The 24,874-nt window shown below is 44.8% G+C and overlaps 1 protein-coding gene across 2 annotated transcripts in view; it reads left to right on the plus strand.

Annotated features, from left to right (window-relative positions):
* LOC115090605 (sodium- and chloride-dependent betaine transporter-like) overlaps window positions 1–24,359 on the plus strand; it is a 230,648-nt gene extending 206,289 nt beyond the window's left edge. For both annotated transcript variants that reach the window (XM_029599946.1, XM_029599947.1), the window contains 4 exons: window positions 2,425–2,527; window positions 3,371–3,471; window positions 15,083–15,253; window positions 22,669–24,359. In XM_029599946.1, coding sequence (XP_029455806.1) covers window positions 2,425–2,527; window positions 3,371–3,471; window positions 15,083–15,253; window positions 22,669–22,827 — 534 coding nt within the window. In that variant the 3' untranslated portion in view covers window positions 22,828–24,359. The remainder of the gene's footprint in view (window positions 1–2,424; window positions 2,528–3,370; window positions 3,472–15,082; window positions 15,254–22,668) is intronic.
* Window positions 24,360–24,874: the final 515 nt, after the last annotated feature.

Consider the following 24,874-nt stretch of genomic DNA (forward strand, 5'->3'; position numbering starts at 1 on the left):
AGGGGCATAATAAAGCAGCCCTGACATGATTAGCTTTTTGGACTTTTGGGGACAGAGGGGAACGGTGTGGAAGGCTTTGGAGTCCTAAAAGCCTGCAACTTTAAATATTTATTTTGGGGACGAGGGGGGGAGGGGGGAATCGGCTGGCAAGACCAGCAATCTTTTCACCAGGATGAGAGGTGGGGGGATGGCCCGCTCAGGAACCTTTTTTTTTTAAACTCTTAATTGCTGCTTAACCAGCAATATTCTTTCAATATTGCCAGTCAAGTTAAAATTAACTTTCCACTTCCTCCTGCCCATGTCTACACATAGCTGAATAACTTATTTTGCTCAGTTCAAATATTGGAATTAACCCAATAACGTATTCAGTTATTTCAGCTCTGCCACGGAACACCCTCAAAATGCCCTTTACTCATTCGGCTAAATTTTAGCTGAATAATGACATCCAGTTAAAGTTTATCTGGATAAGTGGTGGAGATATACCAAATTTGTCATTTATCTAGATAACCAACAGCGTAGCTAAGTTTAAAATAAGTTTGGGCAAGTTCTTGGAGGGAAAATCTATAAACTGCTAGTATTCAAGTTGACTTAGGGAATAGCCACTGCTTATTACCGGCATTAGTAGCATGGGATCTACTTAATGTTTGGATACTTGCTAGGTATTGTATCCTGGATTGACCACTGTTGGAAACAAGGTGCTAGGCTTGATGGACTCTGAGTCTGACCTAGTATGGCAACTTCTTATGTTCTTATGTTCGTTATACGGATAAAAGTATGTGTGTTATGGAACTACATGCTGCATAGGGATGTGAATCGGGCTTCGGACGATTGAAAATATCGGATGATATTTTCAAAATCATCAGAAATCGGGGGCTCCCCCAAAACGATAGGAAAACCCCACAATATTGATCATGGGGATTCTCTTATCATTTTGGGAGAGGGCGGGAAAAACGGCAAACAAAATAACTTGGCTCGGGCGCAACCGATAAACAAAACCGCGATCGGGCCCGATGAAAACAAAACCACATGTGAATCGGAACCGGAATCCGAACCGATTCCAGTTCCGATTCACATCTCTAACGCTGCATACTTTTACCTACATAAGGGATGGGAAATTTTCAGATAGCTAATTTCCACAGGCAAAACAAGGATATTGCTTTGAAAATTCCCTTCTCTATTTTCAGGGTCATGTGTAAGCCTCTGCTTCATCAGGGGATACTTACCCAGCCCCAAACAGCCAGTGAGAACACTCTGCCACAATGGGGGAATAACTCTGTGGAACTGTGGAGTGGGGGCAGGCTCACCTGCAAGGCCAAGCTGGGCTATCTTGAAAAACATAATGTCCACACCAGAAGCTCTGCTCCAAATAAAAGAAAACTTTACTCCAAAATTAACAAGTTTAGCAAAGAATCCAAAAAATTCACAGTCCACCAGTCCAAACCAAATGCAAAAACTGTTCAAATCACAAAAGAAATCACAGTCCACACTTACCCAAAAAATACTTCCCAGAAGAACAAATCTTATTCTCTTCAACCTTCCCAAGTCCTCTGAGGTCTCAGAAGTGAAACATAAAAGTCCTCTCTTACTAGTTCCTGTTACACACATCAGTTCAGGATTGGCTCCAGGATAACTCATCCCCAGTTCTTAAGCCAGTACAGCTTACCCAGCCCTGCACTGAAACTCCAAACAAGCACAGCCCTCTTTTCCAGTCCTGCAGACCTCCAACACAGTTCCTGGTCAATCGTCACATCTCCCAGATTCCCTAAGGGCTTTTTGAAAGTATCCCTTCAGCTTCTTCCGAGAACTATATCTCTCTCCCTCTTGAACTGCATGGGAGGCATGTTTTATACTCCCAAATGTGTCTATCCCCCTTTAAGAGAAGAACCACTCTATCACTCATATAAATGGCCCTCACACGCTTTGTCCTCCTGTTGAATTTCCTTTTCCACCAAGTTCCCCATGTTAAAGCACAGCATAACCCTCCAGATCTGAACTCCTATTGACCCACCAGTGCTGGAAGATCCTCCTTACAACACATAGGTCCCCTTCTTTTCTATCACTCTATGTCATCTAGTGGCCAATAAGGGCCAAAAATTCAAACTTATAGTACTGTTGGTACAATGAGTGCTGAGGGAATGCTAATTTGAATGACTTTACCTACATAAATGAAATATGGTAAAAACCATGTGAATGTTGCCTTCCACTGCATGCTTAGGGAGTGCTCTGACTAGCTCGTAGTTATTAATCCACTTAACTGCAAACTGCATACAAATGGACACATTCAGTGCACATCAATTCCTTTCTTCAGTAGCATGTATATCTGCCTGTTTTGTGCTTATAATCTGGATAGATTTTTTTTTGTTGTTGTTTCTTCCTACTCCTACCTAAATTATTCACTCCCACATTTTCTGTTCTGTCTCACAGGGTGGAATGTATATCTTTCAACTCTTTGACTATTATGCTGCCAGTGGCACATGCCTCCTTTTTGTGGCCATTTTTGAAGTTATTTGCATCAGTTGGGTATATGGTAAGTGTGAAGGACCCTTTTGGGCACCAAACAGGAAGGAGTTCATGCCATGGCTGAGTCTCCAATTATTCCTTGCTAGCTTTTCAACAGCAGACATACAAGCCATCTCTTTTTCTCATGCCGTTGCCTCCAGCCATCTCATAGCTTCTTTCTGCAGGCCCACACTCTCTGTCTCAAGTAGCCTCATTTAAATCTCCTTAGAAATTTATTTTCCCTGACCCTGGTCATAGCTTGGTCTAGCTTGGCTAGATGATGGTTAGAAAAATGGGTAAAACCCCCAACTAGTTGTGAGTAACGTTTATGGCACTGTGGCCCAATAGATGCTGCTTCAGGTTCAGCTTGGAGAAGAGATGGCTGAGGGGGGACTAGAGTGGTTAAATGTGAATTGGTTATTTATTCATTCAGATAAAAGAAGGACTAGGGGGTACTCCATGAAATTAGCAAGTAGCACATTTAAAACAAATCAGAGAAAATTTGTTTTGACTCAATGTAAAATTAAGCTCTGGAATTCAGTGCTAAAGAGCTGGGTTTAAAAAGGTTAGACAAGTTCCTGGTGAAGTCCATAAACTGCTATTAGTCAAGTTGACTTTGGAAATAGCTATTGCTTATATCTGGCAATTTTAAGTAGCATGGGATCTATTTAATGTTTGGGTACTTGCCAGGTTCTTGAGGCCTGGATTGGCCACTGTTGGAAACAGGATGCTGGGCTTGATGGATCTCAGTCTTACCCAGTATGGCAATTTCTTATGTTCTTATGATTCAGCTAAAAGCAAATTGCAGAACCAGAAAACATATACATAAATAGCCATCTTTTAAGACTTTCTTCTTTCTCTAATGCTCAAGGTGCAAATCGTTTCTATGATAATATTGAGGACATGATTGGCTACCGGCCCTGGCCACTGGTTAAAATTTGCTGGCAATTTGTCACGCCAGCTGTCTGTCTGGTAAGTACTATATCAATATCAATTCACAGTACAACAGGGCTCCTTTCAAAGCAAGCTAAGCACATATCTTTTTTTCTATTTTCCCCGAATTTTGCTTTTTCATTCTCTCCCATTAGCTTGGAAGAAAATTGAGGTTCTTGGGAAAAGTTATAACTCTGCTGGTGGGCACTGTGGTTTCTAGAGCTCTGTTTCCAATCACTTTCCAGATAATTCCTTCCATGTTCAGAAACTTCACTTTGTCATTGAGATTTGCTGAGACAAGACACAAAATAACATAAAACTTTAGAATGATTTTCATGGTACAAGTTCACAGAATGTTAAAATCATACTACATCATAGAAAACAGAACACATCAATATATATCAGCATGCACATAATAGTTTAAATTTAATAAAATAAGTCACACAGGTCATTAATTGATTCTCCCTCAGGCTTGGAACGATTAATGGCATTTTTAAATGGGATATTATTGTTAAATACAGTTTAATCATAAACTCTTTATGATCCCCTATCAAGCTCTCAAGACTACATACTGACATTGTCAATATGTGACAAACCTAGATTTAGAAAATGCATTTACATTTATTACTGTCTATATTGCATTTTATAAGTTTGAGTCCAAAGCAGAGGACTTAACTCAGGGTCATATCATAGGGTGAAACAAACTAAATGCCAAACAAACCTTAGCATCAGAAATAGTCAATATCAAAATAACCTGATAAAAACAAATGCTCATGTACAGTTTGTCAATTAATAACACTATCATATGTGGGATACAATCTGCATATATCCTTCTTGCTCTTTAAATTGTCTCTAGGTATAAATCATTGGTCTGAACAACTTGCATAAATGTGCTTTTTTAATGTTTTCTATTGCATTCAAAAGTGCCCCAATGTGAAAAAAACAACTTATCTTGTTGCAGAGGGTGAAACAAACTGCAAGAGTTATTACTAATAGGTCACGTGAATATTTTTTCTTTTAATTCCAAGCTAACATAGCAAATATAAGGAGTTTATGCCCACTTCTCTTCATGCAATTATAACTTACATTATTTACCCTGAATGCAGAATTAAAAGATGATTAAAATCAATATTGCTAGCATGTTTCTGCCATGTCAGAGATCAGACACTGAATTCATCAGTGATAAAAGCAGGTCATATTTGTAACTGTTTTGTATTTAGTATTATTTCCAAAGGGTTTGATTTGTTTAAGATTCATCAGCATTTTATTCCTTACAGGCCAATATTTTCTCTGGCATAAGCATTAGCCATCGCTCACAGAAGAGACTGGAGGCAATCTAGTAAAACAGGAGCGTTCAGCATTAATGACATTATTGAGCAAGACCCAACTCTAGCCATTTTTTCCTGTAATATGTTCTTTTTTTCTCAGCACCCCTAGTGGCACAGCAGGGCTGGTGCTAGCTTTTTTGCTGCCCTGTGCAGAAAGTTACTGTGCTGCTCCCCCCCCCCAGTCATTCAGTGTCTATCCCGGACCCATCAAATAAAGCCCAGTTCCGTCCTGCAATCTATATTTCTGAAAACTGACATGGCCCCCCCCCCCCCCCACCCCAGAACCCATGGTTAGGGAAGGGTATGAGGTACCCTAGGCAAACCTTACAGCCTTGCACACACACCACCCCCACAAGCACAAATTATACATTTATAATACATTTTACATGAATAAGAACATTTAAAAGTACAGTCTGCTGAGGCAAAAATAACAAAATGCATATTATTTTTACATGCACTCCTGTAGTGCCAACCAGAAAACTCTGCAAAAAAGACACTTGGAACTCCTATGGAATTAGACTTTTTGTAATGCTTGTTGGGTGTGTGCTTGGCCCTCAGAAAGCCATGAACAAACAGAATTACCATTACAATATAGTAAACCTCCCATTCCAAAACATCCCTAACAACCTTATCTATGAAAAGGCAACACTGCACACATTACAACAGGCACTAGAACACCAATAAAAACTCTTACTAGGAAACCAGGCTGCTATAGATCTGTTGGGAATGAGAGAGTAAGATACTCTGACACAATATCTATGACATCATTTATTAATGTGACATCATGGTAATATACGTTATTTACAGAATGTAGAGATTACTTACCTGATAATCTCCTTTTCCTTAGTGTATGCAGATGGACTCAAAACAAGTGGGTATAGTGTGCTCGTGCTAGCAGTTGGAGACGGATCTGACGTCAGCACGGGTACATATACCCCCACAGGAGGTGTAGCAATTCAGTAATCTTCCTTGCAAAAGCTTTTATGGATATATGTGTGACTGACTGATCGTTTAAATGAACAGGATTACCCTGACCAATTGATGGTAGCTGGAGACCGCCATTGTTCTCCACTGGAAGGCGTCGACACCCGGCAGGGTGGAAGCCCTATATAAGCAAACATGGCTTACCGTGAGTCGGCGAATCCCCATGTATACTGGCAGCCGGGCGGGATGCTGAGTCCATCTGCATACACTAAGGAAAAGGAGATTATCAGGTAAGTAATCTCTACATTTCCTAGCGTGTAGCAGATGGACTCAAAACAAGTGGGATGTACAAAAGCTACTCCTGGACTGGGCGGGAGGCTGCCCGAGGTCCGTTTAGGATTGCCCTTGCAAATGCTGTGTCCTCCCTGACCTGAATGTCCAGACGGTAGAATCTGGAGAAGGTATGGAGGGAGGACCACGTCGCCGCTTTACATATTTCTGCAGGCGACAGCATCCTAGTTTCTGCCCAAGAGGCCGCTTGCGCTCTGGTAGAATGAGCCTTGACCTGTAGAGGCGGTGGCTTTCCTGCCTCTACGTAGGCCGCCTTGATAACTTCTTTGATCCAGCGGGCGATGGTTGGCCGAGAGGCCGCTTCCCCTTGCTTCTTCCCGCTGTGAAGGACGAACAGATGGTCCGTCTTTCGTACTGCTTCTGACATTTCCAGGTATCTGGACACCAGCCTGCCGATGTCGAGATGGCGCAGTATTCGACCTTCTTCCGACTTCTTCAAACCTTCCGTGGTAGGCAAGGATATGGTTTGGTTGAGGTGAAATTGTGAGACTACTTTGGGTAAGAAGGAAGGAACCGTGCGAAGATGGATAGCCTCTGGAGTGATTCTGAGAAACGGATCACGGCAGGACAGTGCTTGTAGCTCTGAGATGCGGCGTGCTAAACACACAGCCAGCAAGAACACCATCTTCAAGGTCAACAAACGGAGAGACAGGCCTCGAAGGGGTCTGAAGGCAGATCCCGCTAGAAATTCCAACACTAGGTTGAGGTTCCACAGGGGCACTGGCCACTTCAGTGGCGGACAAATGTGTTTGACTCCTTTCAGGAAACGTGAGACGTCTGGGTGTTTAGCAATGGTGTTGCCGTCACTCCTGGGACCGTAGCAAGACAGTGCTGCCACCTGAACCTTGATGGAGCTGAGGGACAGACCCTTCTGAAGTCCATTTGCAGGAAATCCAAAATGATAGGGATTTTAGTGGCATGTGGATTGGTGCTGTGAGTGTCGCACCAGGCTTCAAATACTCTCCAGACCCTTATATGTGAGTGATGTGGAGAACTTGCGTGCTCGTAGAAGTGTATCTATTACCGGCTCCGAGTATCCCCTTTTCTTCAGTCTAGCCCTCTCAATGGCCAGACCGTAAGAGAGAATTGAGCTGGATCCTCGTGGAGGATGGGACCTTGCCGCAGCAGGTTCCTGTGTGGAGGCAGGGGTAGAGGACTCCCTGCCAGTAGTCTTCTCATGTCTGTGTACCAGGGTCTTCTTGGCCAGTCCGGGGCCACTAGAAGAACTAGGCCTCTGTGCCGCTGAATCTTGTGTATTATGGCACCCAGCAGGGGCCATGGAGGAAAGGCATATAGCAGGATCCCCTGAGGCCATGGCTGTACCAGGGCATCGATCCCCTGGGATAGAGGATCCCGCCTGCGACTGAAGTATCTGGGTACTTGAGCGTTGGACCTGTCCGCTAGTAGGTCCATGCCCGGCGTCCCCCACTGATCCACAATCATCTGGAAAGCTGTGGGCGACAGCTGCCATTCCCCTGGATTTAGGCTTTCTCTGCTGAGGAAGTCTGCCGTGGCGTTGTCTTTCCCGGCGATGTGAACGGCGGAGATGTCCTGGAGATTCGCTTCCGCCTAAGTCATCAGGGGGGCTATTTCTAGGGATACCTGTTGGCTTCTGGTTCCGCCCTGTCGGTTGATGTATGCCACCGTGGTGGCGTTGTCCGACATCATTCTGACCGCTCTGTTGTGAAGTCTGTGGGCAAATCGCAAGCACGCTAGCCTGACTGCCCGTGCCTCTAGTCGGTTGATGTTCCACCTCGACTCTTCTCTGTTCCACCGCCCTTGGGTAGTGAGTTCTTCGCAGTGTGCTCCCCATCCGTTCAGGCTGGCATCTGTAGTGAGCAGGGTCCAGGTTGGGGAGGACATTCTTGACCCCCGGCTCATGTGGCCGGGCTGCAACCACCACCGTATCTGATTCCACACTCTGGCCGGTAGAGGTAGGTGTGTGGTGTAGTTCTGTGATCGTGGGCTCCACCGAGATAGGAGGGAGCGTTGTAATGTTCTCATATGAGCCTGCGCCCATGGTATCACCTCCAGAGTGGATGCCATGAGGCCGAGGACCTGTAGGTAATCCCAAGCTGTGGGCCCGGTGGCGCTCAGCAGGGCCTGCAGACGATTCAGGAGCTTTGATCTTCTCTTGGAGGTCAGGCTGACCTTGTCTTCCTGGGTGTCGAATCAGACCTCTAGGTATTCCAGCGACTGAGAAGGCTGTAGGGAACTCTTGTTCAAGTTTACTACCCATCCTAGGCTTTCCAGAAGAGCTATAACTCTGTTGGTTGCCTGGTGGCTCTCCTCCGGTGACTTTGCTCTGATCAGCCAATCGTCCAGGTAGGTATGGATGAGGATTCCTTTCTTCCGGAGTGCCGCCGCCACTACTACTATGACCTTGGTAAAGATCCGCGGCGCGGTGGCTAACCCGAAGGGTAAAGCTCGGAACTGGAAGTGCTGATTCAGGACTTTGAAGCGTAAATAGCGCTTGTGATCCCGATGGATTGGGATATGCAAATAGGCTTCCGACAGATCTAGGGAGGTGAGAAACTCCACTGGCTGTATTGCATTCTTGACCGACCGCAGAGTTTCCATGCAAAAGCTTGGGACCCGTAGGTGTCGGTTGACTGACTTGAGGTCCAGGACGGGCCTGAAAGTGCCCTCCTTCTTGGGTACTATGAAATAAATGGAATAATGCCCAGAATTTGTCTCCCCTGCAGGCACTGGGATTATGGCTTTTAGGGACAGGAGCCTCTGCAAGGTAACTTCTAGTGCTGCCTTCTTGAAAGGTGAACAAGGAGATTCCACAAACTTGGCCGGTGGGAGCCGAAGAAAATCCAGGTAATACCCTTCTCGGATGATGGCGAGGACCCACTGGTCCGAGGTAATCTCGACCCACCTGTGGTAGAAGAGGGTTAGCCTGCCCCCTATGGGTGCTACCCCCGGATGGGTCGGCTGATTGTCATTGTGGATTGCGGCCGGGACCAGAACCCGAGCCGGTTCTCCTCTTGTGCTTAGTCCGAAAGGACTAGTTCCTGGCCTGAGAACGAGGTGCTTGGTAGCAAGCCCTGTAAGGGTGGAAGCGCTGAGAGTTTCTACCTCTGGATGGTCTAGAAAAAGATCGCTGGCTCCTCCTCGACCTGTCTTCTGGTAGACAGGGTAATGGAGAGGCACCCCATTTATTAGCCAATTGCTCGAGATCGCTGCCGAACAGTAGGGATCCCTTAAAGGGCATTCTTGTGAGGCGTGTCTTGGAGGAAGAGTCGGCCGCCCAATTACGTAGCCAGAACTGTCTCCTGGCTGCCACTGAGGATGACACTCCCTTGGCTGCCGTACGGACGAGGTCGGAGGCTGCGTCAGTGAGGAATGCGAGAGCTGATTCCATGTCTTCTCCCGGGGTGTTGTTTCTAGCTTGTGATAAACAGGAACCTGTCACCACCGTGCAGCAGGTCGCGATTCGTAGAGACATGGCTGCTACCTCGAAGGCTTGTTTCAGAATGGTGTCCATGCGCCGGTCATGTGTATCCTTGAGGGCCGCTCCCCCCTCAACCCGAATGGTGGTGCGCTTCACAATTGCGTTAACTATGGCGTCTACCTTGGGGCACGCCAGCAGCTCCTTGGACGCCGGGTCCAGAGGGTACATGCCTGACAGGGCCCGACCCCCTTTGAATGAGGCCTCCGGCGCGTTCCATTCCAGATCGATTAGCTGCTGTGCTGCTTGTAGGAGGGGAAAATGGTCAGCCGTTTGGCGCAGGCCCTCTAACAGGGGGTTCATTTTAGGGTCCCCTGGGGTGTCCTGGCCCGGAATGGCCAGTTCTGATAGGCATTGTGAGACCAGGCCTGGAAGATCCTCTTTCCGAAAGAAGCGTCTCATGGTCCGATATGGTTCTATCTCCGAGGGAAGTTCTCCCTCCTCGGGGGGCTCCTCATCTTCCTCGGAGCAGTCCGAATCCCCATAGGTGGTGCTTCCGGGTGGCGAGTGGCCGTGCCTAGGTCTCGAGGGTCCAGGGGCTGGATCATTTGGAACAGAAAGACCCATTCGATGAGCAGACTGCATCTGGACAAAGGCGTGGATCCCCTTGAATAATTCCACCCAGGAGAGTGAAGCCGGATCTGGCCTTAGGGGCACCAGGTCTCTCGGGTTCCCTGGCTGCTCTCCGTGTCCTGCTAAGTCTGGCGTGTTCCCTGAGGAACCGCTGGGCTGGGACCGGTCCTGTCCTGGAACTCCCATGGCCTCCTCACATTGGGCACATAGTGAGTCTGCTTCCTCGCTCTGTGTGGCTCTGAGATTGCATGCTGAGCAGAGGCTTAGAGGTCTTTTGCCTGATTCTGTAGGTGCTGGCTCTGCGGGCGTATGGGCTCTCTTATGCTCCATACGCTTTGCAATATGTATCGCCTACTAATATGCGCTTGTCTTATGAGTGTGCGCTTATCAACCTGCGCTTAGCTGCATGCGCCTATGAACGGGCGTCTTATGGACGTGCGCCTAAGAACAGGCATCTTATGAACGTGCACCTACTAACGGCGTCTTATGAACGTGCGCCTATGAATGTGCGCCTACCAACGGCGTCTTATAAAAGTGCGCCTATGAATGTGTGCCTACCAACGGCGACTTATGAACGTGCGCCTATGAACGTGCACCTACCAACGGCGGCTTATGAACGTGCGCCTATGAATGGGCGTCTTATGGACGTGCGCCTATGAACAGGCGCCTACCAACGGTGTCTTATGGACATGCGTCTATGCATATGCGCCTATGACTGTGCGCCTAACGTGCGCCTAACCTAGCGGCGTGCGCTTAGCCAGCCTGCGCCTATCTGCATGCGCTTAGCAACGGGCGCCTATCTCAGCGTGCGTACAGCAACGTGCGTCTAAGTGGCGAAGGCGAGTAGGCAGGTAAAATGGCGACCTCCTTGGCGAGCTGCCACATAGGCAGGCCCCGCAAATCCACACTTCCTTGGAGACCACAGTAAAGATGTACGCCTTACCTTGTCTTCAGCGCTTCCCGGCTGCGACCCGGGCGGTCTCCAGCTGCGGGGGGAGAGGGTAAGTACCTTCACCGCCGCGCTCGAGGAAGTGCACCCGCTGCCTCTAGGCCGCGCCCGAACTCATCTCGCTCAGGGGCCAAGTCCACGCCGGGACCGAGGCTGCCTCTATGCCGCGCCCAAGCCCTTCTCAGTCGGGGGCTAGGTCCCTGCCGCGAGTCGGCCACCGGACCGAGGCTCCTACCTCCGAGGGACCACGGAAGTCAGCTCAGGAAACTCAACTGGGGGAGGGACCGACTGGTATCACCGCAGGAGTGCGGGGCTCGTCTTCAGTAGGTTTCTTCTAGGAATTTAGTCGTTTTAGAATTTAGAGACACACTCAGCGAGCGTGAGGTAGCTCCAAACTGCTTTGGAGACGGAAATTACTGAATTGCTACACTTCCTGAGGGGGTATATGTACCCGTGCTGACGTCAGATCTGTCTCCAACTGCTAGCACGAGCACACTATACCCACTTGTTTTGAGTCCATCTGCTACACGCTAGGAAAAGTTATTTACATACCACATGATTGCATATGCCATCCAGCACCCTTCGTGTCATCAGCCTTGTATCGAAGAGTCGTCAGGTCAGCAAAGGCGAGAAGGGGGTTTTCAGTGTCCAGCACTCTATATGTCTATAGAGGCAATATCTCCTACTCCCGCCAGACACTGGAAAGTCCTGCTCTTTTATACCCTGCCGTAAACAAGTGTGTATGCGAGAGAGAAATTATTGATCACTATCCCCCAATGTTATGTATCAACAGTTGCTACTGTCCAGCTGGACTCACCCTGTCCCTGGCATGTAGGCGGTTGATCAGACCGCCTTATTCCTGAGAGGGAGCCAGAAAGCTGAGCTGCACAACCTGTTTAACAATAACATGTTTATCCTACAAGATCCTTACACAGAAATTACATGCTAGCAAAATACCTTACCTCGGTCACATATCCAGAACAAGAGAGACCCTGACCAAATACAGAATAAAGAGATTAGAAAGTATAAACATAAACATGCTGAGAAGAACTGAACTGGAACCCACAACAAACCAGCCTCTACATGGAGAGCAACAATGGAAAAACAGAAACATTGCCATTCTTCATGAAAACATTAAATAATAAAATCAAGAAATATAAAACAATCATAACAGTAAAATCATATTCATAAAAAGAATAAATATTTCAAACAGTTAAGGGCGAATTTTAAAAAGGCCACATGTGTAAAATCCGGCCTTTACAGGCGTGGCCGGGCCTAGCGCATGCCGAGCCTATTTTCAAAAAGGCCCGACCACGCATGTAAAAGTCGGTACGCGCATAAGTGCGGGTCTTCATGAAAGGGGCAGGCTGGGGGGTGTTTCTAGGTGGGGAGGGGCGGGGCTAGCGGCGCCCAGTACAGCAGCCATTTGCCACTGTGCCAAGTGATCACGTGCCGGCAGGGTGTCAGCGTACACAACTTGCTCCTGCTCCTTTGCAGGAGCAAAAGGTAAAACAAAAAATTGGGGTGGTTAGGATAGGGATAGGGGGAGGATAGGATTGGATAGGGGAAGGGGAAGGGGAAGGGAGGTTAGGGTAGGGAGTTTGGAAGTTCCCTCCCAGTCTGCTCCTTAATTGGAGTGGACTGGGAGAGAACTGGGGAAGGCCCTGATGTGTCACCGCATGATTTTGTAAAATTATATCCCCCCCTTGCGCGCGCCGACTCGGAATTTTATAACATGTGTGCACTGAGTAGCACATGCACATGGATGTGCGTGTGTAGTTTTTGAAAATCTACCCCTTAATGAATTAGAACATAAAAAATTTCTCAAACACCAATAAAATAAAAATTGAAATAATTAAAAAATGTTTTATTCCTCGCCCCCAAAATTAAATATTTCGAAAGAGCATAATTATCAAATTATACCCAATAATTAAAACTAATAAGGATTTTAAAAATCTCCTGTTCTCCATACATGTGATCTTCTGATTTCTAGTCACCCTGAGATTGTCGTGGATTGGGGGAGGTAGGGATGCCCAAATTTTATCTTCTCTCTCTCACACATGCACAATAATACATTCATTCATTTTCTCACACATTCCCTCTCTCTAACATAAACAGGCTCTCTCTCCCTCACAGATACATTATGTGTGTGTGTGGGCGCCTGTGAGAGCTGATATATGACACATGGGCAATTAGATCAGTGAAGCACTTTCTGATATATATATATATAACAAAAAGGGTGCATTCCATTGTATTCATTCATGCATATTTTATTTAATTCATTTTTGCATGTTGTTAAAATATGTGCACACTATTTTAGTTCATTTCATTTTACTATATATGTATATCACTATTTTTTATGTAATCACCCACATTCATGTCACTGTTGTCAAAATATGTGTACACAATTTAATTTCATTTTATTACATATGTATATCACCATTTTTTATTCATTTACATACATTCATGTGTCATGTATATGTTTATCTTTATTTTAATTTTCAAATTTTGCCCTTAACAGCCCCTGAGGCAGCTCCTGCGAGAGCGAAACTTGGCCAGAGTCGGGCTAGTTCTAATAAAGGCTTCTTTTACACCGATCACCTTTTGTCTCTTCGCTTACCAGCAATATTGGATCGGCTTCCGCTTTGTTTTTTGGGTACAGGCACACAAACTTACACACAGGTTTTCACACAGACACACATGCACAAATACACAGGCTCTCAGACACACATTTGCTCTCAGTCACTCACACACATGGCCTCCTGTTATCTTCGGACTGTGGTGGGATGAGCTCCACCACAGCCCCACGAGCCTCCTGATGTCTTTGGGCCATGGTGGTATGAGTTCCATCACCAGGGCTGGTGCAAGAGTATTAGGTGCCCTAGGCAAAACTTCAGCCATGCACCCCCCACCAACTCAACTCAATCCCAGAGTCTTTGCTCTTTCCTGCACAGGCATCCTCACCCCATCTCATCACCCAGTCCTTGTTCTTCCACTCTCTCCATTCCCTACAATACTGCTCTCCCACTCAATCCCCCAGTCCTTGCTCTTCTCCCCACCCCAATCCAAATACCTGCTCTCCCAGGCTTCTCTCCCACCTGGGACCATTCTCTCTCCCTCCCTTCTGCTCTCTCACCTAATCCCCCCCCCCCCCCCCAATCTGAGTCCCTGCTCTCCCTTCAATCTTCAGATTTCTACTCTCCCACTTAATCCCTCAATCCCTCTCTCCTCCTCCTTCCCATGCACTCCTGTTCCTGCTCCTGCTCTGTTCCTGCTCACATGTGCACAAGGCAGATAGCACGAGCTTCTCTGTTGCATGCACACTTGAGGATTTCCTGCCTTCCCTTCCATCCTCGGGCTCCCAATAATGACGATGCTGCTGTGATGGGTGGGGTGGGAAAGGCCTTGAGAGGTGTTTGAACTGCAGGCTCCTGCTCTCCCTACATCTGATCTTCTGATTTCCAGCCACCCTGAGATTGTTGTGGATTGGGGAAGGTAGGGACGCCCAAATTTTATCTTCTCTCTCTCACACACACGCACAATAACACATTCATTCTCTCACACATTCCCTCTGTCTAACATACACAGTTCAAAGACCTCTTAGACACTTGTCGTCGTCCGTCCCCCCCCCCCCCCCCCCCCCCCCGCACCTGTCCATCATGGCCCCGTGGACCTTCCTGATTGGGGGAGAGTGGAAGCTGTGCACGCTCGTGGGCGAGCGCACACACGGAAACAAAACATGGACCTTTCCGACAGCTGATGGCGGCTTGAGCGGCGACAGCCGCAACCTCTCTGCTTCTCTGGCTGCCAGCGGCCCCATGGTCTCTCCTGCTGCCATCGGCTCGCTGCCTCCCCTGGGTGTGCTGCTCCATGCAAATGCATGGTTTGCACACCCAGTTGTGCCGGGCCTGTGGCACAACATAAGCTTACAATTAAATGCTCTCATGAAACCCTTTCTCTTGTATTTTAGATGGAAATGAGTACTAGTAGATTGCCTTTTCACCATATTTCTGATTCACTAAAATTGTTTACCTCCTGTATTTTTCTTTTATTTGATTCTTTCTCCAGGCAACATTTCTGTTTTCATTGATCAAGTACGCACCCCTCAAATACAACAATGAATATGTGTACCCTCCATGGGGGTATGCTATTGGCTGGCTGATGGCAAGCTCGTCAGTGATTTGCATTCCTTTATATGCCATCTATTACTTTCTGAGAACTGAGGGATCACTGTCAAAGGTAAGAAGAGGAAGGGTGATAGAATGAAAGATCCTACGTAACTCTCAAAGGTTACAGAAATGATCAGGAATATTATTTTTATGTTCTGAGAATACATTATAAACACTTGCCCTTTTCCCACGCAGATAATTTTTATTTATTCTTTCATTCAAAGCATTTATATGGTGCCCTTAACTAGAGCACCTTACAAAAAGAATGATATATAATAGTCAAGAGATGGAATCATCAGATAATACAGAGCAGAAAGCATAATTAAAGAAACCACGCATCGGGATAAGCAATTTTTTCAAAGACGAATCTTTAACAGTGTACAGAATAGAAAAAGCAGTAATTCCTGAATGGGTAAGAGTAGGTTTTTCCAGAAATATGGGAGCAAGATGAGCAAAAAAGCAAGAAGTCTCCCTTGCAGTAACAACAACAGAAATCCAAATCGAGAAGAAATGAGAGCGTGTGGGAGAGTTTGGCAAGAATCAGAGAAATGAGTCTTGTTTGTATTATGTATGACTGATGAGAAGCACTTGTGTATGCAATGTGAAAGGTGAAAACAAATTTGGAAAGTTGTTATAATTAATTGTCCGAAAGGTGATGAAGAATCAAGAAGGATACAAAAGCCGTCTTGCATAAGAAGTGATATCCTACAAGCAGCTGCAGTCTCTGTCTACCAGCTGGGCTATACCCTTAGCAATATGTGGACAGGAGTTACTGGGTCGCCTGGATGAGCCAATTGGTCAATTTCTGTCATCATTTACTACGTTATTATGATACCAAGACTTTTTACTGTGTCAGAAAGAGAGAGGAAAGGGAGATGAAACAGAATAGAAACAGGGGGGCAGAGGACTTTGATCGCTGACGGGTTAAGAAAGCAATTAAGTGCATATGTCTGCCTACTCAGATTCTGACTTATAGCAAGCATTCTGTTTGATGGGCATTCAGGATGTGAAACAGGAAAGATTTTATAACACCTACAAATTTAATGTAAAGGCTCAGAAAAAGCCCCAACTCTGAGAATTGGAACCAATTTCCTTTGAAGGAACGGGGGGGGTTACATTTCTGACCTTCCCTCCCAAAAATTCTGATGTTAGGAAACGTCTTACCAGGTGGTTATGTGGCACTAATTGTAGTCACAGAAACTGTAACTGCCTGAAGTGATATTGTTTATCGTTAGATTTTATTATTAGAGGTTTTGTTTTCAGGTTTTTAACCGATATAGGGCTGGATTTACTAATGTCGCAAGGCATAGTGAATTCAGCGGTAACAGAGGGCGGTCCTGCGATAGCCACCAGCGATCGCACCTCCGCGGTGCGATCGCTGCCGGCGTCGCGCCAAATAACTACACCATAAAAGGTGTAGTTATTCGGCGTGAAACTGGCACCGAAAACGCAGCGCACCTTTCGCTGTCGGTGAAGTCTTTGCGGCGTCAGCCCCGGTGCCGCCCCGACTCCTCCTCTTCCGGGGCTGTCGCCCCAACCCCGCCCCGATCTTGGTATCGCACGCGATAAGGGACTTTTCACGTGCAAAACGTTCCTTGTCGCATGTGATCTGCTTGGAAAATGACCCCCATACTCTGTTAAAATCACCCTTTAAAACAAAATGGGTGTTAATTGAAGAAGCACTGGAGAAATACAGTACCACTGCCCCTTGTACTCTCTCGCACCTTGCTCCTTGCCTGCTTTAGAACCTGCACTCTGTTTTTTGTGTCTTTTCCATACTGAGTGGGCCTCAGCTTCCTCAAGTCTTAGCAACTGATGGACTTCCATGGGGGGGAAAGTGCTAAGTAGAGGAGAGGGGGGGAGAGATACGCTGGTGGCTGTGGGAATGTGAGTGTCGGTGCTGGTTACTGGTGGACATGTGAGGATTTGATGTTATGGCAGTAAATTTGTGTTAGGGAAAGGTAAGTATTTGATTCAACTGGAAAAGATATACACAATAATACCTGCACTATGAAAACACCAACTTTTTGCACCGTCAGAGAATCCCTAATAATCTGGAAAATAAATGCCTAAATTTAAAAATCCTAATTATTATGTATTTTATTGTGTGCTGTGAGAAAGTTACCCCGTCTGCTTCTGTCAGGAGCGGTATGACAGCCTTCCAAGTGCCGAAGACTGGTACAGAGGAGACAGCATGTGTGGGGGCCGATGCAATAAAGTCACGTAGAAAGCGCCCGCTCTCTTAACACGTGCATGGCGCCCCAAAGGGGTTTTCATGACAGCCGTACACCGGTCACAAAAACCAACGCCGATAAACCCGGTGTCGGTTTTCGTGACCGCCGTACGGCAGTAAGGGAAACTCGGCATTGGTTTTTAGCAACCCTTCCCTGCACCCTACCCAGAGCTCTGATTTTCAGATGCCACTGCCTGTATTCCTGGGCCCATGGACTTTTAGGGGTGGAGGGCTGCAATCGGATCGCCCCTGTGACTTTCTGCTAACTAATGAAACCGGAGCACTCATCTCTCCCGGTGCCCTAAGGGGGCAAAGTGATGACACCATAAAAAAAAAAAAAAACCCTTTGCAATAAGAATAAAGCAGATGGCTCTTGCCAGCTCTGCAATTGCTTTTTGCATTCTGCGCCCAAAGCTGCGGCTGGGATTCGGCTTCCCCGCAAAGTTTTCAGCCATCGCCCCTTCCCTCCCCGGCCCTGCCTTACCAGGGGTCTCTTCCACATGATGCCCTGCGTTTTGTAGGAGTTGGGGCCCGGCTCATTGAAGCCCAGCAGCGAGGGCACGGCGGGGAAGCACGGGTCCTTGAAGAGGTTGCCGGACTGCTGGCACTCGCCCCGCAGCGCCTCGTAGTCCTGGTTCAGGTAGGCGAGCGCCCTGTCCTTGGCCATTTTCACCACCACCCCGGTCATGCTGGCTCACCCAGGCAAGGAAACAGCGGGGAAAGCAATAAAAGCTGGGGGCAACCTTGGAGGCTAGCACTGCTCCTCTACCTGAGCCCCCAGCAGATCAGCACCGCAGGCTGGCAGGTCAGTACCAGACCTCGGGCAGGGATCGGATCGGGCAGCAGTAGCAGGTCAGCACCAGACCTCAGGCAGGGATCGGATCGGGCAGCAGTAGCAGGTCAGCACCAATGCCGGTTTTATTGGCGTCGGTTTTCGTGGCTGTCCGCCAGTAACCAAAACTGACACCGTTAAACTCGGTGTCGGTTTTTGTGATGGGCCTGATCATCAATTTTTTATTTTTTATTTTATTTCTTTTATTTTTCTCCTTTTTTGATGCTCACATCTATTAACACCTGCACATTTTTCTTTTTGCATTGGGAGTGAATGCCTAATAGCCTCATTCACATGCATTTGCATGTGAAGAGCGCTATTACATTCACTCCGCGTTAGATGCACGTTGAATAGGCGCTAATCCCCTTATTGCATTAGGGAATTGATTAGTGCCTATTCTACCCGCGTCCAACTGCACTTTAAGCGTATGCTCAGCTCAGCGCACCATATTGCATTGGCCCCTTGGATTGTAGGCTATTATTCAAGATAAACAATGTAGGGGCAGGAGGTGCCTCATGCCTGCCTATAGCACTTAAACCTTAGAATTCAGTAGGCCTAGCTCTTAATCCAGAGGGGGATTTAAGCTGGATATAAAGTTCAGTTCTTGTAGGGGCATCTGTCCTAATATTTAGTATCTTTGATCTGGTAACTGCACTCTGGCAGCCTGTCCTGGCTTAGAGCTCAATATGAACTCAGGCTCCATCCAGTTGGCTGTGGAGGCAGAATTACTGTGCCCATAAAGCAGATAACAGTAATCTAAAGTAATGTAAAGGCTTAAAACTAATAGCATGCCTAATGGCTTCCAGTATCCTTCAGAATCGAATACAAAGTATTATCACTTATTTTCAATATGATCAAAAATATTGATCCATCTCCTCCTGGAATTTCAATTCAACTCTACAATCCACTAAGAGAACTAAGATCTCAAAGCAAAGGCATTCTCTCAGTTCCTCCCAATAATATTACACACCTAACACAAATTAGAGAACGTGTGTTTACTATTGTTGGAGCTAAACTTTGGAACTCTTTACCTAGTCCACTAAGACTTACAATTGAAAAAAAAGAAATTCAAACAAGATCCTAAAACCTGGCTCTTCAAAAAAGCCTATGAAATAACTTGAAATTAATCTTTAATAAAATATCTTCAGATTTGTAAGATTTGAAGAGACTGATCATACCCTTTCTTCCTATTATCTTATTCTGAATGTATTACAACTCCTTTTTGAATCAATTCCTGGAATTTCTAATTCATTGTTGATGTCATTACCATTTTTGTCCTATAATTGTTGCCTACTCCTTTATACTAATGCTGTTAGAAACTACTAATCCCTTAGTTTTAGAATGTAATTCAATGCTATATATGTAAACCGTTGTGATCTACCTCTCGAATGATGGTATATAAAAAAGCATACATTTAAAAATAAATAAATAATAATAATACATGACACGCTATCAGTTCAAAAAGTGATACTGGTCATTTTATTCTGGCCTGACGAAGGAAGCAGCGTTCTCAAAAAAGCTGGTCAAAAATGTATTACACTGCTCCACTAAAAAGGTATCACCTATATTTTCTTTATTGACCTTTATGTCTGTGTGTATAAGAGTATTAATACAGCAGCCACACTGGTAAGTCCAGAAAGCTCACATTGTTGTAGTATTGCCTTAGTTTTAATTCCAAGTTGCCGGTTGAGTAAAACCCAATATTCAAAGCTTCTGTACCTAGAAAGAGCAATCCAGTAGCAACTGACCTCCTCCATGCTCCACTTGCGTCATCAGAAAAGTTCAAAAGATGGAACAAATGACAGCAGTCTAGCAAAAACAACACAAAGCTGGTGGCATCTTATAGACTAACCGATTTATTGAGGCATGAGCTTCTGAGGTTGAGAGTCCACTTTGTCAGATTATCTAGCTGACTTCAACTGGTCCAAAACTCTTCTGCTCACCTTATCACCAACTCAAACTGTAGAGATCATATCACCCCAATATTTCAAGCTTTTCACTGACTTCCGATTTGACAACGTATTCAATTCAAAATACTGACAATAATTCATGTCCTAATTTACAATCCATTCACAGTATGGCTCTGTTTCTCGTTAAGACTATCAACCGTCATTTCACGAAAAATGCCTTCTACAAGTTCCTACCATTAAAATGGCTAGACTGGATCTAACAAGAAAATGTGCCTTTCAATGGTGGGCCCCATGCTATGGAATTCACTTCCTGACTCCATCAGACCAACAGCAAATACCAGAGTTAAAAAAAACCAAATGCTTAAAACATACCTATATTCCACTATCTTTAACAAACCCCATACAACACCATGAGTCTTATCCCCCCATTTTATTTTCTGACTCATTTCTTTTAATAATTATTTTAACTGTCTTTTACCTTTTATGCATTTGTATTCATTATCTTCTGACTTTTTTCTCATTCCTTATTTCTATTTTATGAATTTTTGTATTCTTCTTCTTTTTACTGTAAACCGCTTAGATCTCACAAAACATTTGTATAGGCAGTATATAAACGACTTTAAATAAATAAATAAAATAAATAAATGAGAGTGCCATCTCATCCTTTCACTCACAGAAGTTTTGTTTGCAGAGGATCCTGGCATCACCCTTCATAAATAATAGCATTTCTCCTATATGGTTTGTGGAAGCCTCAGTGTTTGACGCATTGTGAATCAGCAAGTTTAACATATGTTGCCAGGGTTGCTGGGCATCCCTAGTGAAGAGGTGAATCAGCTCTTTTTCTTTTTTTTTTTTGTTAATAGTTGCCTATTTTTCTGCTTTCTCATTTTAAAATAGCAGTAATCTCTTCCAGTGTATTTTAGTTAACAGATATGATAAACATGGCCTTTCCAAAGGCCCTTACAGTGTTGGCATGACATGAATGGACCATTTTTTACCACAATAAATAATCACCCCTAGCACTGATACAGAAGGCTCTATATCTATTTTCCATTTTTCTTTTATTGCATGAATTGTAGGGGTGTGCACTGACCATTATTTTTATTGATCTTTCATTTCATTATTTTCTCTTTTCGGTTTTTTGTTCCATTTGTTTTTTTTGTCTAAAACAAATCAACAAAAAAAAAGAAATGAGGAAGAAAATGAAAAATTGTCAGGTGCACCCCACTCCCTTCCCCTGTACCATCTCTGCCACCAAAGACCCCCTTGCATTTCTTCCCTCTCTCTGATTCCCCCCAATCCTTTAACCCATCTGCAGGTCTAAGAGGCAGGAGTGTTCCTGCCCTGCCAGATATATCTGTGCTGCCTTACAGAGGTACCGCTGTGCAACAAAATGGCACCAGCCTCAGGGCTCTCTGGTGCCACTTTGAAATGGAGATCTGGCAGGGCAGGAGCGACCAGGGATCTCTCCTGCCCCTTAGACCTGCAGATGGTTGGATGGAATACAGGGTGTGGGGTGCTGTTGCGGGCTTTGATAGCAGCCATTTGCAAAAGAAACCAAATAAAATTTTGTTTTTATTTCATTTTGGTTTTGAAATGACAAGAAAAGAAATGTTTCAAATGAAAGCACAATCCTAATGAATTATGTGATTTCCATGTTCTTTTTGATTTTTGTGTCTGGAGATTATTTATTTATTTATTTATTTATGGAATTTATATACCGGGAGTTCCTGTATACAATACATATCACTCCGGTTCACAGTTAAACGGTAATAACTACTGCCGTGTGGCAGTTTACATGGAACAAATTTTTTCATTGGAACAAATCAGAACTTGATATGAGAAGAATAAGCAAACCAACTAACTAGTTTCAAACTTTAAACATATAAGTAAGGCAATTTAGTCTTAGCTAAGTAGTGCAGAGAAAAAAAATACATTAGAACCAATGTATCAGGGTAATTATGGGTTGTTATATCAGTTAGTTCTTAGCTCTCTGGGAATGCTTGCAGGAAGAGCCAAGTTTTTAATTTCGCCTTAAAAGTGGTGTGGCACGGCTCCAGGCGGAGGTCTGGTGGTAGGGAGTTCCAGAGGGACGGGCCCGCGGTTGATAGCGCGCGTTTTCTCAGTGAGGATTTTGCGGGCTGAGTAATCATTCTGTTTTGGTATGCACTTCTAGTCGGCTTGTCCGAAGTATGTAGTTGCAGCTTGAAGGTTAAGTTGAGTGGGGATATGTTATGAAGGGCCTTATGCATCATCATGCTGCTTTTGAACTGTATCCTGTATTTAATGGGGAGCCAAGAACTGTATCCTGTATTTAATGGGGAACCAAGAAGAGATTACTATCTCTTCTTGGTTTGCAAACTGCAAAATAGAAAAAAAAAAAGAAAAAGACAAGAAAATAAAGTATTGGTATGCTGCACACAACTGGGCATCAGCACAATTTACTAAAATGTCAATTAGTCATAGTTTAAGTTACCGTGCCACTGATACTCTTGTTTGTCATTTCACAGCGGTTGCAGCAGCTTATCACTCCATCAGAAGACTTACCGCAGCCAAAGAAGTACCTACCGAACTTCAGAGAGCGACAGAACAGTTCAAATCTGGAGTTTAGACCCTCACCCCTTTCAGCCAAGAAGGGGCTCATGTCAGACAGGGAAACTCGCTTCTAACCCTGAGGCAGCTAGAGATGGCCTCCAGTATCCCAGCCAAGATTTTTCTTCTTCTGCACCTGGAATTGCTTTTCTCACTTACAGTCATCACTGTTTACTCAGGCGATGGCTTCCCTACTGCATCCAAGACAGCTCTCAGGGTGTCTGCAACCTGTTCCCTAACAGCTCTGAAGCAGTGATTATAGGAGCCTGCAAAGAAAGAAAATATTCTTCAAAGCTGAGAAGTACTGTGGTGCTCTACAGGATTCCTCACTGTAGTTCTGTCAAGGACTGAACTGAATTCTTTCCTATACCATAGAAATAAAGGCTGACAAACCAGGTGTAGCTGATACAGTTTTACTGGACTAACTCAATACATGTAATACAATATAATGTATTGAGTTCATCCGATAAAAAATGTATTACTGACAACTTGCTTGATGACCTCTTTTCTATGATTCTAAGTGGATTAATAGCAACCATACTGTATTATGCATGATGTGAAGCAATTCCATCCCATATCTATCATCAAAGGACTGTCATAATTATCAATTGTCCAAGGCAGAGCATGAACTCTGTCTGAACTAGAGTAAAGCAGGAGATAGGAATAAACAGAAACAGACTGAAACAAAGCAGCAAAATGCAAGAACTATCAGAAAGAAAAACAGAGATTTTACAGCAAGTGTTACCTAAGGTGTGTGAAATAGAACAAAAAAATCCATGATGGGACCCTTCCATTTAAATATACAAATCTTAGGTCCAGCCTGGTGGCAAGAGCTGAACACTGCCATGTGCAGGTCCTGGATTCATTTCCCGTGCCAGGCTGCTGTTCTGCAGGCTAACCAGAGGTGCTGCAGAGGCAGCATTCACAGCTTCTGGAGGGAAGGTGTCTCAGCCATTGCTCAAGCATGACACCTAGAGGCCAGACTCTGAATCCTTGGCTTGATGACCTGAGAACTCTTGCTCGATACAGCAAAACACAAGGCCTCAAAAACACAGACACAATCATTAAACTCAAATATTTAGAAATGTGATATGCCCAACACATTTAAATATACTTTCAGAAATATCAAATGTCCATTTTCATGCATATCGACATGTATTACAATTATTATCAACATAATGCTTTGCAATGCATTTCCCATACAAAAACAAATACTTTAAAACCACTCAACATAATTCTGTCAAAAGATTCCTACCCACATTTAAAGAGGCAAACATACAAATAACTCCACATTTCCAAATTCAAAACCACCCAAAAACCTAATTCAAACTCTTCTGATGGATACAGACCACAGACAAACCCTGTATCCAAAGTCTGTCTAATGGTTTCCAAATGAAAAGTCATTCGAGAATGATTGAAGAGAAATATTCAAAAGCCCATACTCCAGCAGGCCATTGCAAAAATTAAACATGGTGAACGATGTTTGACACCATCAGAAGCCTTTATACTTGATAGGGTTGGGGTGGTTTTAAATGTTTGTTTTTCTGTGGGAAATGCATTGTAAAGCAATATGTTTATAATACTGTAATAAATTTTGATAAGTGTGAAAGTGGATGTTTGATATATTTGAAGACCGTTGCTGCAATGGCTGGGCAGAGCTGGGAAGGGGACATAAAAATAAGGTGAAACCGCCAGGTCATTGTGAATGAAGGCTTGTGATTCCATAGCAGTTACTATTTAGCTGAAGACGCAAAGGAGCAGGAGGAAACTGCCAGGAAAAAGAAATAAACATACAAATCTTTTAAAAAATAATGTAAAGTGATATATTTCAGACTAAAAGTGGATGGCATAAGGGTTTGGATACAATATGCATTTTTTTTTTTTTTTGCATATGTGCTCTTTTTACGAAGTGATCATAGGAAAGGTAGTTTTCAAAGGAAATTCTATGACTAAAACAGTGCTTTAGCTCCTGCAAAAATGGCCTTTTTTCAGAATTGCCCATCCAGGATGCAGATAAACTTAATGGGGTAGATTTTTAAAAATTGCGCGATAGCGTACTTTTGTTCGCGCACCAGGCGCGAACAAAAGTACACTGGATTTTATAAGATACGCGCCCTCCCCCCA

This window comes from Rhinatrema bivittatum, chromosome 4 (genome assembly GCF_901001135.1).
Source record: "Rhinatrema bivittatum chromosome 4, aRhiBiv1.1, whole genome shotgun sequence".
NCBI lineage: Eukaryota > Metazoa > Chordata > Amphibia > Gymnophiona > Rhinatrematidae > Rhinatrema > Rhinatrema bivittatum.